The sequence below is a fragment of the Homalodisca vitripennis genome, chromosome 4, assembly GCF_021130785.1.
Source record: "Homalodisca vitripennis isolate AUS2020 chromosome 4, UT_GWSS_2.1, whole genome shotgun sequence".
Classification (NCBI taxonomy): domain Eukaryota; kingdom Metazoa; phylum Arthropoda; class Insecta; order Hemiptera; family Cicadellidae; genus Homalodisca; species Homalodisca vitripennis.
Window position 1 is genome coordinate 204,776,156 of NC_060210.1, and position 16,084 is coordinate 204,792,239.

The following is a 16,084-nucleotide window of genomic DNA, read 5'->3' on the forward strand; positions in this document are numbered from 1 at the left end:
AAGGCCGGAGTGCCCCAGGGCTCTGTTTTGGCTGCAAATCTATTCATTATTTTCATAAATGATCTACTGAATCAGGATTTTATGGGCAACATATTTGCTTTTGCAGATGATATTGCTTTTGTATACTCTGATAAAATTAAAGACAACCTTTACTCTCATATATCTCACGACCTTAATATTATTAAACAATGGTGTGAAGTAAATAAAATGATGTTGAATACAAACAAAACAAAATATATAAATTTTGATCACAAAACTTTCGATTTCCGTTTTCCAATAAGGTACCATAACGATACCTGTAATAATATGTTGAACTGTAACTGTGCAATCATTGAAAAAGTAAACTCTTTTAAATACCTAGGTATAAATGTTGATGAAAATCTAACATGGAAGGCACATGGAAACCTTTTGCATAATCAAATAAAATATAACTTACGTAAATTTTATTTTTTAAGAAACTTTTGTGACGTAGTCTTGCTGCGTAGTTTGTATTATGGACTAATACACTCTAGACTGCAGTATGGCATTGTCTGTTGGGCAGGTGGGTCAAAGACAGTTATTGACAACTTGAGAAGAACACAGAATATGTTTCTACGCATTATTCTAAAAAAGTCCACATTAGAATCTTCATTTCCTCTGTACCAAAACCTTAACATACTCCCTATACAACATTTGTTCACTTTTAAAACATTACGACTTTTTTATTGCAGAAGTGGCAACAGAGGGTTCTCAAGGAGCCACTATAATATGCGTAGTAATGAGCTCAGACTATTCATGTTACCAAAAGTAAACAAGTTTATAATAAAACAATCATTCTTATATCTGGGACCGAAGTATTTTAACAAGTTGCCTACTGAAATTAAAGAAATAGAAAATATAAACCTTTTTTGTAAAGAACTGAAAATATGGCTTTTAGATAAAAAAGAACTTACTTGTTTACAGGAAAATATTTATTAAAATTATATGTATGATTAGTTAAGTATTATAGTATTATTGAAGTATTGTATCTGTTTGCCTTTGTATTTGTAATGAATATTAAACTGTGTACCTTTATATATAAAATCAAATGACTTTGTAATCGTAGTTTAAACGGTGTATCCATTGAAGACAAGCTAAGTCTAGGTTCATTGTAAAAAATTCTAACTGTCTAATCTTATCTTATATTATCTACTGTTCGCCTCCCCCACATCAAGACACGCCACAAACACTGCAAAGCTGCACGTCAACCTTAATTGTACAGTATACTGAACTGAACTCAAATATGTTATATTTATTATGTATTGAAATTTGTTAACTAGCCACAATTACTGGTAACAGTGGTTAGTATTATTCCATTATTGCCATGTCATGTAAATTTGAAATACTGTGGAATAAACTTCATTATATCATTATATCATTATATCAATTGCACGCCCCCGGTTACAACTTCCTGGGACCCGGGTCCCGGCTTCAACAGAGACTGAAACGTAACGATTGCGGTGTGAATCCACTCGATGAAGCTGCGCGCCAACATGATACGAGTATATGGTACAGCAAACACAAGAACACCAAGGACCGATGGGAAGCGGACAAAGTGTTACAGGACAAAGCGTTCGACCGCGTCATTGCTCCGGACGCTGATCTGTCCGAGCGGCTGTGGAGTCTAGGCACGGGCTCGGCAATGTGGGCAAAGCGTAAACTCGGTATGGGACTGTCGACGTCGGGTTGTGTGTATCCCCAACTGTGACATCGGGTTGTGTGTATCCCCACACACACACACACTGCAGACAAACTGTGTAGGGTGTTCCTTACACCGCGTGTCAAATTCTCGTTGCTAAGTACATGGCATTCATGATCATCAGTCACATCGCTCATAATGTATTGACACAAAGAGATGGTTGGACCACTAGATAGATTGTAACTATGGATCTAAAGACTACGCTCAACCGGCTGCAAGCACCACGCTACACACGGCTCACCGACTTGAGTCCTAACGTACCGTACCGCTTAATGCAATTCGAGCGCTGCACCACACGAATAGGAGAGACCGTCATGGCTATCCTGGAAGACAACGAGGACCAGTACCGAGTGTTTCTCCCCGAACGTTATCTGCATGCACTTACAGACGATGATATAACAAAGTACAACAACACCAAAGACGTTGATCGCATGTCACTGAAATACTTGGGCAGAGGCAAAGGAATCGAATTTGTGTAACCGCAGTCAAGTAACCAAAGTACACGCACAAGACCATAATACACACACAAGACAAAAAAAAAATGGTTTCGCTCGGACACCGTAAACTCGGCGGAGACACAATCTCTGACTATCTGAGCACCGACGTACAACGTGACGTTTAGAAATGACATTTTCGGATTTGATTTCAAACTGTATTTGGTTTTCAACACCCTTGTAAACCAGGTGTATTACGTTGAAGGCTCCACTGTTGTAACTCGATACGATATCATTAGTCAGTATGTCGTCGAAATGTCTAGACAAGTAAACGTAGCACACGTTGAAACCACCTAAATGACGCAACGTTGCCAAGATGGTCGAGTCGACTTTTTCGAGTTTCACGACTTTGTAGTATTGATGAGGTATCAGATCAGAGACTTGGACATAGTGCCCGGGTGTACAAGTGTTCAACGCGCTACTAGACTGATCGTTGTTGCGTTGGCTTCCTCACAACGAGAATGTTGACACGCGGTGGATTCCTCACAATCAGCTGTTACGTTGGATTCCACACAATCAGTTCGTAAGTCGACTCCTCCGACCGACCTGCATGTGTTGGTTCTCTGATGCCGTAACATGCACCTTTTAACCACCACTTTGCCACACACATCACATGTAGCAGTTTTCGCTTTGGGCATTGCACCCGACACGGTAGCCATGTTGGTACTGACCAACTACCTAGTATCCCAACACTGCCTCAATCTCTGTACAGTATGAGTGATGTTCGTATGGGTCGCGTTGTGTAACTCGGGCACCGCCGACCGCACCGCCGACTCACCGCGTTGTGTCACTGCCGCCGCCGCCGCCGTGTGTGTTGCTCCGCTTTGTGTAATCGACAAAAAAGTTTTACGCAACTGCTGAAACAGTACAGTGTAAAAAATAAAAAAACTACTTGTTGCACACGAACAAGAACCGCGACTTTAAAAACAAAGACAACTACTGAAACGGTACAGTGTAAAAAATAAAACACAACTTGTTGCACACGAACAAGAACCGCGTCTTTAAAAACAAAGACAACTACTGAAACGGTACAGTGTAAAAAATAAAACACAACTTGTTGCACACGAACAAGAACCGAGAATTAAAAAACAAAGACAACTGCTGAAACAGTACAGTGTAAAAAATAAAACACAACTTGTTGCACACGAACAAGAACCGCGACTTTGACAACAAAGATTTTAAGCAACTCATCCCTCCCTCATCCCTCTTTGGGACGCCTTAGAACCGGCGTTACATATCTACTCGTAGATCCCAATGATGCGTCTGACCAGGCGACGACACCGTCAATGACGTTGATAACGATGATATAATCTATAACCCACAGTGGCAACCCCGAACTGCAGGCTTGAGAGAAATACCCTTGACAAAGGAAAATAAAATACTGGTACCATTTCCTGAAGACAACACACCTTTTAGTTGGTGGGAGGAGTATTTATTAGATGATGCATTTTTACAAACAATTCGCTACCTTGGTTTGACAAGGTTGTAACTGACATTTTTTGCAAAAATGGGGTTATTGTTGCTTTTGATTCCCCTCTTTCTTATTTACATGAAGAACTGACTCTTACTCTTATATGTTAATAAATAACCAGACTGCTAATTTGACAAGGTTCTAACTGAAGGAGATTGGTTTACTCAGTCCAGTTTGACAAGGTTGTATCTCACACTGATACTCTGTGGCAATCAGCTGGGCTGCTAACTACCACGTGACTGCTAGGCTGCTATGAGAGATTATGTTGTTCCTGACCACATGTTGTTGTTGTTACTACTTTGTTGTGTTAGTGTTTTGTTATATTAAACTATTTATGGTAGTACTTTTGAAATAATCATGGAAATGATGGAAGACAATTCGCTACCTTGGTTTGACAAGGTTCTATCTGGTCCTACCAAAATTTTAGAGGAAACGAGTTTGAAAATTCAAAATGCTAGAATTTTGTTCTCTGTTACAAAATGTTGTTTTGTACTCTGAATGGGGAAAAAAGTTTCAGGTGTGTAAATTGTTTTTCCTTGGAACTCTAGCAATCTCCCAGAAACCTATCTATACCGCTCACAAAACCAAAAATGTCATTACAAATACACCGACTTTGGACAAAAGAGGAAGGTCAGAAAACAACCGTAGGCTACCTAGAGGCGATCCTTCTTTAGTAAGAGATCTTATTAAATTTTTCCACACAGTTGAGTCCCACTACTGCAGGGCTAAGACAAACAGGAATTACTTAGGAGCTCATCTCTCGATTGCAAAAATGTACGATCTTTATGTACAAAAATGTGCATCAGAAATATTACTCCAGTCAGAAAATCGTTATATTACAAAATCTTTACCACAGAGTTCAATCTGGGATTTCACTGACCAAAGAGTGACAGGTGCGATACATGCAAAAAGTTTATTGTAGCAAGAAAACCTGAAACTCTTACTGAAACGTTGCAGAAAGAATATGACTGGCATATAGTTTGCAAAAATTCAATGCGAGATGTGAGGAAGAAAGAAAAGGGTAATGACACACCAGTTTTATTGTTTAATCTTGAGAACATCATTACAGTCCGTTATACGAAAATGATATCAGTGATTTAACAACTTGGTCTGACTCTTGTGTGCCCCAAAATAGAAATAGCATTATGTCAAATGCAGTGTTGGACTTTTTAAGGGATAACCCGAGTGTTAGCTCAGTTACAATGCAGTATTCATTGCCTGGCCATTCATGTGTATAGGAAGTCGACAGTTCACACAGCTGCATAGAGGGAGAGATGAAAAAACACGAATTTTATTCTCCCATTGGACTTGTCAGAATATTAAAACAAGTAAATCGCCACCAACCGTACCGAATTATTCAAATGCAGCCTGCTGACTTCAAGAATTTTACAGTAACTTCGAAGCTTCTGAATCACAAAGAAGTTCTGTTTGCAAGTGTTTCAAGGTTGAGATTTACGAGATCTCTCCATACTATTTTCATAAAGTCATCACATGATCCACTTGAGCCTGAAAACTGCAAATACATCAAGTTTAGCGAACCACCCCAGAGAAAGTGTAAGGAACAGACTTTATCAGCCAGCAAGCAGCCCTCAAGCTCTTCTAGTGAAGTTAATGTTCTCGCAGTAAAACCGAAAATCTAAAAACAGTGTATAGATATTTCAGAAGCAAAGAAAAAAGACATAAAGGCTGCTTTTCAGTTTATTCCATTGCAAGACCGTGAGTACTACACTGCCGTTTTAAAAATCTAGTTAAACGTGCATTGTTGTAGAATGCAAAAAGATGTCTAATAAGGAGTATCTAACTGATACTAAACTTGATCTCTAAAATTAGTGTTATTAAAAGAAGAACGTTTTGTGTAGAACAATAATAAGGCTAAGTATGCCTAATTATTTACAATTTTTCTAATTTAACTTGTTTTCTACACAATCATGAACCAAAACATTCAAGTTGTGATACCTCAACACTTTAAAATACTACTGTTTATTGTTTTGTAAATATCTCATAGTTAAGTTACAACCTTGTTTGATGTTTGTAATTTAAGAAAAATAAATATGTTAGTTTGAAAAAGTTGTATCTGCACTTACACCCTTGTCACTTTAATTTTTGCTCATTTCGTCTATGACAAGGTTCTAACTGCATTTAGGCATATTTTATATAAAATCAACAGTAAAAAATTTTTTCATAAAAACAAAATGAAATGTTGCACTATAACTATATTAGATACTGAGTAAAATTTTGTTAAATTATATTCATAATGAACAGAATTCTAGCATTTTGAATTTTCAAACTCGATTCCTCTAAAATTTTGTTTGGACCAGATAGAACCTTGTCAAACCAAGGTAGCGAATTGTTGACAAAACTAATGCATATGCTTGGGAAGTATTTCTTTCAGACAGTTTACAACCTAATTCTAGGATAAACAAGTGATCAGACCTTACTGTGGCCGAGTTAAAAATATTTATAGGTTTGGTTTTCCACATGGGAATTGTTCGACTAAATAAATGATTATTGGAAGACTGATAAAATGTTCAATTTCCAGTTTGTACGAGAACAAATGCCCAGGGACCGATTTTTGTTAATTTTTAGATGTCTCCACTTCTCAGACAATCAACAACCAACTGATGATTATCAAAAATCCATGTTCTGATAGATTATTTCAACAATAAAATGAAAGAAGTGTATTACCCTGTATGAGAACTTTCCCTCGACGAAGGTACTGTACTATGGAGAGGCCGTCTGCTTCTCAGACAGTATATTTCTGGAAAGCGCCATAAGTACGGTATAAAAGTGTACTCTTTATGTGAGCCTGATGAACTTTGTCTAGCCTTTACAGTCTATTCTGGGAAAGGGGGAGAGCTTAGTGGCAAAGGTCATGCCGGAAAGGTGGTGATGTATCTTATGGAGGGAAAATTAGGGGCTGGCCATATTTTGTATATGGACAACTATTAAAATAGTTTTCCACTGGCTTCCGAGCTTCTTTTTCAAGATACCTACTGCACAGGAACATTATTGTCAAATAGAAAACAACATCTCCCTCCAGAAGTAGTAGGAGCAAAACTAAAAAAGGGAGAAAAAAATAGAGCGTTATGCAGATGGAGTAATGGTAGGAAAATGGTGTGATAAACGCAATGTATTGTACATTTCTACCAGGTTTGAAAATGATTGAGCAATGTCAAATAACAGACATGGTGAACCACAACAAAAACCATTGCCAATAGTTTATTACAATGCTCACATGAAGGGAGTTGATAGAAACGACCAGCTAATGAGCTATTATCCTTGTGAGCACAAAAGCTTACGATGGTACAAGAAGATGTTTATTCATTTTCTACAAATGCTCATGATAAATAGTTTTAAGTTGTATCTTGTAGCAAATCCCAGAAAAAAAACAGGTTTGTACAGTTTCAGAATTAGAGTAATTGAAAAGATGTTGACAAAAAATGTTACACCACCACTTCGCCCCCGACAAGCACTTACTGTCGGACACATTATATCCAAAACAGACCAAAGAGACACACAAGGAACTAAGTTCTTGAGAAAGAGGTGCAGGCAATATGCAAAGGATAAGAAAAAAACCATGACAGTGTATATCTGCGCTCAGTGTCCAGGAGAGCCGGGATTGTGTGCCTTGGCATGCTTTGACAAGTGGCACTCCCCGTAAAGAGCTAAACTCGTTCAAGAACATGTACATATGTAAATAGTATCTTTCTATTTAGGTTAGTGACATTTTATTGTCCTATTATTAGAACAATAGTGAAATATAGCTTGCTTCACGTGTTATGGAAGTCCACCTCCGATTGGAGGCACATGAAGAATAGTGCGATGTGCGGGCGCCTCAGATGGGAGGCATAAACTTTGACGTCACTAGTACCGCCATTTTGTTACCGGAGAATTGTGTCCATGCTTTTTCTGGATTCTAATGACAACTAGGTAAGATAATTTGTAAAAAAATATTTTAGCATGGTGTATGAGTTTTACGTTATTTTTCAGCAGTGAAGGTGTTAATAAGGATTTTCCCCTTATACCAAAAGTACATAGGAAGTAGGTATTACTTCCCCTTGGCCATAATAGGTCCTACGTATGTGTATATTTTCTTCATCAGGACAACAAAACAAACAACTATGTCCCTGGAAATATAAACTGAAAATAGATTACAGAAACCGATTTTGACCAAAGTAGATTTCCGAGAACTGCATAATCGAACGTACCTAGAATTTGATTGAGAAAATATTGCAAGCTGAAATGTGATATGTCACATTTCAGCTTGCAAACTACTAATACTATTTATTTACTATGGTAAGTGAATTTAAACGATCTGAAGTAGACACTTTTTAACCGAAGTAGGCTTCTCGGTCTTACGTAAGTATATATTTTTTCTTCATCAGGACAAAGCAAACTCTACTATGGTACTGGAAATATCTTAGACCTGAAATATGTGATGAAGGCTAGAAATAGACGCTTTTTGACCAAAGTAGGTTTCTGAGACCTGTGTATTTGTATTTTATTGATCAGAATAATAATGCAGGTTCAGCTGTGACATTGCAAATATAATTAATTAATTTGAATCAGAAATACTCTTCCACGTGCAAAACACGATATATTAATTTAATTAAACTCTGATAATATTTACCATGAACTTAAATTGATCTACTTGATGTATGCCTATTTACGTTTTAAAACTTTCATAGAACTCCATAATTTTACATAATAAGTGCTTTTACTAAGTAATATAAGGACGGTTGTGTGCGAAGCCGCAGAAAACAGCTAGTGACTAATAAAGACATCTTGAATGTTGACATGGAGTATAGTGACAAGGTTGGAACCTGGTGGTTGGTATACCCCCAATACACATAACCACATTTTCTTTGTCAGGCTTATTTTGATGGCTGATATTTTGCATGTCATCTCAATACCGTGCTCTTCTAGTCCCAAACTTTTTATTTTATAAGCAAGTTGGTCCTTTAAGATGTTCATTCCTGCCATATGTGCTAAATACTGTGTAGTCTAATAGTCTGGCGTTTTTTATTGTGTCTTCTTTTAGTCCTTGCTCTGTGAGTATTACAATATCCAGGCTTTCACAGTGCAGCAGATATTCTAAACATTCTATTTTTTGGTCATTCTGTCCATTTTTATTGAAAAAAAGGAGAAGTTCAATCCTAGCTTCAGATTTGGCTATGGGTAGTGTTTTTTTAGGTTTGCATTGTCTAAAAAACCTGTTGGTGAGAGGTTTCAGTCTAATCCAATGTCTGGTGGGATCCGGTATGATCGAGGGATCCACTGTGACCACGGGAAGCAGCTTTTTGTAGTTAGTGTTTCATCATTTTGTGGCTGAAGACGTCTGTTTTTTTTTTTTTTTAAGTCCTCAAAACTTTTTTGCCCATTTTTGATTTTTGCATTTAACGGTGAACCCTTCATGACAATGAAGGGTTCACTTAGGACACTTAGGTTAACTTAAACAGATGGGACAGATCGGTTGGGAATGTAATTGTCGATCTGTAAGTTAAAATTTATAATTTTCTGTGACATGACAACTGGTTCTACAGTTGTGTAACTTGTAGAAAGAAACTAATGTAAGTTGTTCTATTGCTTCTCATTAGTCAAAGTCAAATCATCTTTATTTACATGTACATAGAGTACAGTATTGCATCAAGATACAATAAAATAAATTAATATATACAATAAAAAGCATTTAGCAAACATAGGCTGTTATTTCTTATAAGTCCTCCAGTTTAGAAATTCTTGCAGGGTGTAAAAGGGTCTATCCAGCAGCCACTGCGTCAGTGACGTCTTCAGGTTTCTCACTGGTAGCTTCTTCAGTTCTTCAGCAGACAGTTGTAGAAGACAGCGCCTCGGTTGGACGGCTTTTTTTCGAAGAGGCTGAGGTGGTGTATGTTAAGTGTGAAGTTGTGCCTGTGTCTTGTGTTGTAGTTGTGCTGGTCTCCCAATCTGGCTTGGCCGGACTTCACGGTGTAGAGGATAGTTTCAAGGATGTAGAGTAATGCTACAGTCAGTATTTTGAGTTCCTTGAAGGCGTCTCTGCAAGTATCCCGTACACTCAGGCCCTTAAGTGTTCTTACAGCCCTTTTTTTGTATTATCAAGATTCTTTGAAGGAGTGTGGCACTACTTCTTCCCCAGACTATCAGCCCATACCTCAGGTGTGATTCGAAAAGTGAATAGTATTGGCTGTTTTTATGTTGCTTATCTGTTTAATTCTTCGTATAAAAAAAATGCCCGAGTTAAGTTTCTTGCGGAGCTGTTCTATATGAGGTTCCCATGTGAGGTTATTATCAATTATTATGCCTAAATATTTACTAGATTTGACTGTAGTAACTTCTGGGAGCCCTTGGTGGTGGTTTGGCTTTGGTGTAAAAATGAGTTGGTAACTTTTACTTTCTTTTAGGACTAGATCATTTTGATAGCAGTATTGTCTAGCCATGTTGAAGGCTATAAAAGTATCTACTTCCAGTTGTTCTTTATTTTTATTTGCAACAATCAGTGCAGTATCATCAGCAAACATCACTGCTTCACAGAGGTTCTGTAGGTAATTTGGAAAGTCGTTTGTCTAGAGAATGTATAGGACAGGGCAAAGGACCAATCCCTGGGGCACTTCTCTACTGATTGATAGAACATCTGATTTTGCTTTCTTTACTATTTGGTTGTCTTTAAATGTAATCTCTACCAAAGTTGCTTTCTGTTGCTGAGGTAGCTGTCAAACCACTGAAGTTCTTTTCCATTAATACCAAGATTTTGTAGCTTTTTGATGATCATTTTGTAATTAAGGCAGTCGAATGCTTCACTGAATTCCATCAGTATCGTTGTTGCTATATAGCCTTGTTCCAGTTTATCTATTATACTTTCAAGTAGTTGTATCACTGCTGTTGCTGTTGATCTTTTCCTAAAGAAGCCATGCTGTTTGGGGGTTAGAAGGTTCTGCTGTTGTAGATGTTCAAGTAGCCTATTTAGAGCAACTTTTTCAAGAATTTTTGAAAAATTTGAAATGAGAGATATTGGGTGATAATTTTCTGCTTCTATGTGTTGACCACTCTTGAATTTAGGGTAGACTTTCGCAGTTTTCAGACTACTCAGGAAGATGCCTTCGTTAAAAGATTTATTGATTAAGTCCTTGAGAGGAATAGTCAGTTCGTCCTTACAACATTTAATTAACTTGGAAGGAATATCATCTACACCGGATGATGTTTTGGGTTTCATTGAGTCGATGACTTTTTTTATTTCTTCTTCTGTCGTGTCATAGAGCTGTAGGTTAGGAATAGGGAAGTGTTAAGGAAACCTTTGGGTTGTGTCAGCTGTTGGACTTTGGACTTTGTATCTAAATAATTTATTTTGTTCCAGTGCCCCTCTCTGCGATTGTAGCAAAGAATTTGTTAAAAAGGTTGGCAATGTTTTCAGGTGAGTTATGAATCTCTCCATTAGCATTCAAGCTGTTTATGTAGGTAGCAGTGTTTTTCACCTTTCTCTCAGAGTTTATAACCTTCCACAAAGCCTTGGATTTGTTTTCAGCCTGTTCTATAAACTCAACATTTTGCTTTTTCCTCACGTCTTTAAGTTTAAGGTCATAGTTTTTCTTAATGAGTGCCGTATTTCTTTTATTGTTGACATTTCCTGTGAGGATTTCTTTGTTTAGTGCCTCCAGGTAGGATATTTTAATTTCTTCACTTTCTGTATCCCATAGTCCTTTGTTTGATTCTTTGTTTCTCATTTTTATCACTAGTTTAGAAGAAGGGGGGATGTTTTGTGAGTAGTTCGGGTTCTGCCACTAGTTTCTTGCATATGTTGACTGGTAGGACAGTGGTAATTAAAAGTCCTACCCAGTTCTTGGACATTAGCCAATATTTCAACTTGCTGGGACTTCAGTTGGGTGTTACTGTTTAGTCCTTCAGTCAGTCATGTTGTTTAGACTCTCTGCGTGTTTATCAAGAATGCTAATGGTATTTATTATTGACTTATGTTGGCCTCTTGTTTGAACCAGTTCTATTATTAGTACTGTACAATTCAATGGTGGTATATTATCATGAATAAATCTTAGCCTTCAGAGCTGATATAATACTCTATTATAACTCTCTGTCTGGTACTGACATGTTGCCTGGGATGAATATCACTGACTTGCATAGTCTTGACAAAACATAGTCCTAAGCTCTGAATACTTCGTTTATGACAATGCAAAGTCCCCAAATAATGTTCGTAGTAAAAATATCGCCCTTTAACTGGACGACCACAAATCTTGGCCCACGAACTAAAGATGGTTACCATAAATATTGCTGACCACGAAATGATGCTGCTATGAATGTTCACCACGACCTGCCAACACAGCTCGAGGGGAAATTGGTTTTGTGGCTGAGACAGAGTATTTTATCTGACGGATATCAACACACTTATACCAGAAGTGAGTAATTGTTTTATCGCACTATCCTGTACTACACTCAGTACAGTGCAAGCGCTCATGTTTTTTAAGGAAATATTTTTTTCTCGAAATAATCTTGCACCACTTTAAAAATCTATGATTCTCTGTATCAGTGATTAAAGTTCTAGCAACTAATATCTCCTCTGTAATTTTTTTCGTTACTTGATAAATTTGACATAAGCTAGTAAAATTGCTTTCTGATCAATCACAGTTATTTCAATCACCAATCCAAATTTACTTTTTTTCAACAAATCTCTGAGTTTGGGTTCGGTATCAATGGCATTTTCATTAATTTCCTTGGAAACAATATTTTTGCTCAAAGAAACCTATCAACTTATCTTATTACTAGAAGTTCACCATTTGTGTGAGGTATATCACATTTAGGGATTAATAAAGATATCTCATAAGAAGCAATAGGACCTGTGTTAAGATTTATTGCTTGGCCGTTTGTCAGCTTTAGGTTTGCGGTGTTGGAAATAACTAAGTTCTTTACTCATTTTAAAACTGTTTACTCTTGATAAATCATCTTTCATTTACAAAGGTTTCATGGCTTTATTACTAGTAAATGTTTTATTGTGAAAAAGACAAAGTGGAAACTGTATATTTTATGGTGATTTGATAAAACCTAATTTTAAATACTCAGCGAGTCACAAGACAATTGATTTTCAATGATATCGTATGACTTGACGATGTGTAAAGAGTCATAGCCTACTGTTATTATTCACAACCAATAAATTTTTTGTATTTATTAAAATTATATATAATTTTATAATATTTAATAAATTTTCTAAAAAGAGATATTTCAATACTTAAATGTTTTACTCATCAACCCCCCACTAACTTACTCAGGGTATGATATGAAATTCCTTACAAAGTAGTGAGAGGCAACCATAAGCTCCTTGGTTTTATGCTAATTTTGTGTACTACAGAAACTTTTACTACCTGAAGCGTTCCTGGCCTGCTGTGTCCCAAATCTGCAGCTTCACCGACTTACCGGCCACATTTACGATCTTGGATCCAAACTCCACCCCAATCGTATGACTGCTGTCACTTTTGACTGAAACACAATAAACAATCATTGTTTGAATATAATTCAGATTTATTTACCTTGTTATTATGATTTAATAGATCATATAGTTTAATAGATCTAAGCAAGGCTTTTAACAATGTTAACCACAGTACATTGGGAAAAAAACCTTAGAATATTACGATATTAGGAGCAAGGAGTTACAATTATTTAAAACTTACCTCTCCAATAGAGAGCAGATGGTTAAAGTTAATAATACCGAGTCTGTTTATCTTAATGTTTACTGCAGGGGTTCCCCATGGCTCTGTTTTGGGATCTTTTTGGTTTCTAGTTTCCGTTAATGACTTTAGTGTTAATGTACCATCTCTGTCTATATTATATGCTGACGATACCACTGTGATCAGTACAGGTGTTGACATTCCTAACGTTACGGCACAACTAACAATTCTTCATCACTGCAAGAAAGAGAGCCTGAAATCTAATATCCCTAGGTCATAATTAAGTTTGTTGAAGTCGATTAATAACTGATTGCTGAGGATGTTATCAATACCAGTTTTATAAAAATGAAGTTATTCTTGTGGACTCTAGAAAACATTCAATATACCCATGAAACCTAATGAAATTAAAAAACTAAATTAAAATCATGGAAAATCTCCTTAACTGTGTTAGGAACTCTATAAATTGTAACAATGATTGAATTTGAATCATTTAGTTCTATACTTGATCCTTCAAAAGTTGAATGCTGAAAATAAATACTCAAAAATCACTTCTTTCAACAAAATTTAAATTATTACTCAACAAAATACAAGTACAACCACCTTGTCCATTCTTTCTACAGTAATATGTTGCTATCTTAAAATTTGGTATACTATTTAGAATAGTAATTTTATCAGGATGTAACCACTGTTCATTTAAACAAATTACATCAATGTCAGTAAGTTGTTCTAAAATAATGATAAAATGCTAAACAATTAATAAAAATTAACAAGAAACAAAAATGAAACGTAATCAACAACAACAATTGTATAACAATAACAAAGGTTCAAGTAACATAAATAAATTAACATATATAATCTAAAACATTTTTATCTAGCCATTTTATTTCTTATACCATAACTGTAGAGCTTTCTTAACAATAATTAATGATTTATGCAATTGAATACCTTGCTTAAATCTATCAATGTTGGTGACAATAATAATTTGTTCTCAAAATTCTGTAAAATACTTTCGATGTTTTTTCCTATTGTTTTTATTGTGCTTGGTTGTTTAAGAAATTCCATATTGCTCTGCACAGAAAGAATTATTTAGGTAAAAGAAATTATTGTATATTTGCTCTTCCAGGCAACGCTCAAAAATTTTATTAAGTCTGGGCACTAACAAAATAGATCGGTAACTACCACAATCTTCCTTATTGCCCTTTTAATAGATGGAATCTACTTTGGAGTATTTTAGTAATATTGAGAAATAAACTTCAAATAACATTAAGCTGTAAAGAAAATTTATAGGTTGTATAATAGGGTATATATTATCTATTAGAAAACCAAAAATAATCCTCACTTTAAGAAACATTTGACTTAGAAACATGCTTTAACATATATGATTTGGTTATGGTTTTGGAAAAGAAATTGTTATTTTGAATATGACAGCTTGATATTTAACTATCTAAAAACTTAATAGGTGGTTCAAAGTTATTTTGTACCAAATAAGAATTTACAGGAGGAATTTAAATTAATAAAATATTCATTGGATTCATCAGAACATATGAGGGGTTCATATAAACTATAAACCTTACAGCTTCTTTCTTTTTTAACTATACTCCAAGCCGCTTTACACTTATTATAATTCTTAATATATTCATCAGTGGCTATTTTGTCTTTTTTCACTTTACTTTGGTACAGTACAATCGCGATTATCCGAGGCCCGATTAACCGAGCCTCTGGATTAACCGAGGTAGTACAGTATTTGAACAGAAAAAAATAATTTAGTAAGCATGAAGAGCGCGATGAAGTGAAAGTGCGTGCACTGGCTGATGGTACGCGAATAGATAAGTCACCAGCGAGTGTTATTGTTCTAGGCGGGATGTCTCTCTCTACTGGCTGCTGTTAGGTCGAGGGGGCCGGCGTTCGTCACCATGTCACCCGTCCGTCAGTTCAGTTCAGTTTGAGTCATCACTGCAACCTGTTCGTTTCGTCCCTCTTCTCGTTTCGTTATTGTGCCGTTGCTTAGTGTTGTTTTTACGATAAGTGCATCATGAGTTTAAAACGTAAACGGGTAGTGGTTAGTTTAGAAACAAAGTTAAGTGCAATAAAACGTTTAGATAAGGGTGAGTTGTTAAAGAAGGTTGCCGCTGACCTAGGTGTTGCAGAAGTGACTGTTGGAGATTGGAGACGTAAGCGGAAAGATATTGAACAGTGGGTTAATAAAAGTGTAAGTGATGGAAGCGATTTGTTGCGGAAAACTATGAAGAAAGGGGAGTACGAACAGACTTCTGAAGCGTTGTTTTTGTGGTTTTCTAATCTTTGAGGGTTGGGAAGTCCAATAAGTGGTCCCATGCTTCAAGCTAAAGCTGTTGAGTTTAACAAACGGTTTAAGGACGGTGAGGCTAATTTTAGTGCAAGTGATGGTTGGCTTGACAGGTGGAAGAAGAGGTATGGCATCCGACAATTAAATATTTCTGGTGAAAAACTTTCTGCTGATTCGTCTGAAATTGAGTCGTTTAGCTTAAGAATGAAAGAACTTATTTTAGATCATGGGCTCACATCAGACCAAATATTTAATTGCGACAAAACCGGTCTCAATTTTAGAATGCTTCCTAACAAAACATTGGCAGCCCAAAGTGAAAAAACTGCGCCTGGATACAAAAAGAGCAAAGAACGAGTAACTCTTTTGATGTGTAGCAACTCTTCTGGATCCTTAAAATTGAGACCTCTCCTTATTGGAAAATCAAAGAACCCA

At 36.3% G+C, this 16,084-nt stretch overlaps 1 protein-coding gene across 3 annotated transcripts in view; it reads right to left on the reverse strand.

Annotated features, from left to right (window-relative positions):
- LOC124360934 (ras-related protein Rab-4B) overlaps positions 1 to 16,084 on the reverse strand; it is a 115,046-nt gene that overhangs the window by 65,775 nt on the left and 33,187 nt on the right. For all 3 annotated transcript variants that reach the window (XR_006922294.1, XM_046814948.1, XM_046814946.1), the window contains exon 3: positions 13,045 to 13,159. Coding sequence is in view for 2 of the 3 variants with exons in the window: in XM_046814948.1 (XP_046670904.1) it covers positions 13,045 to 13,159 (115 nt within the window). In the remaining variant the exon portion in view is untranslated. The remainder of the gene's footprint in view (positions 1 to 13,044; positions 13,160 to 16,084) is intronic.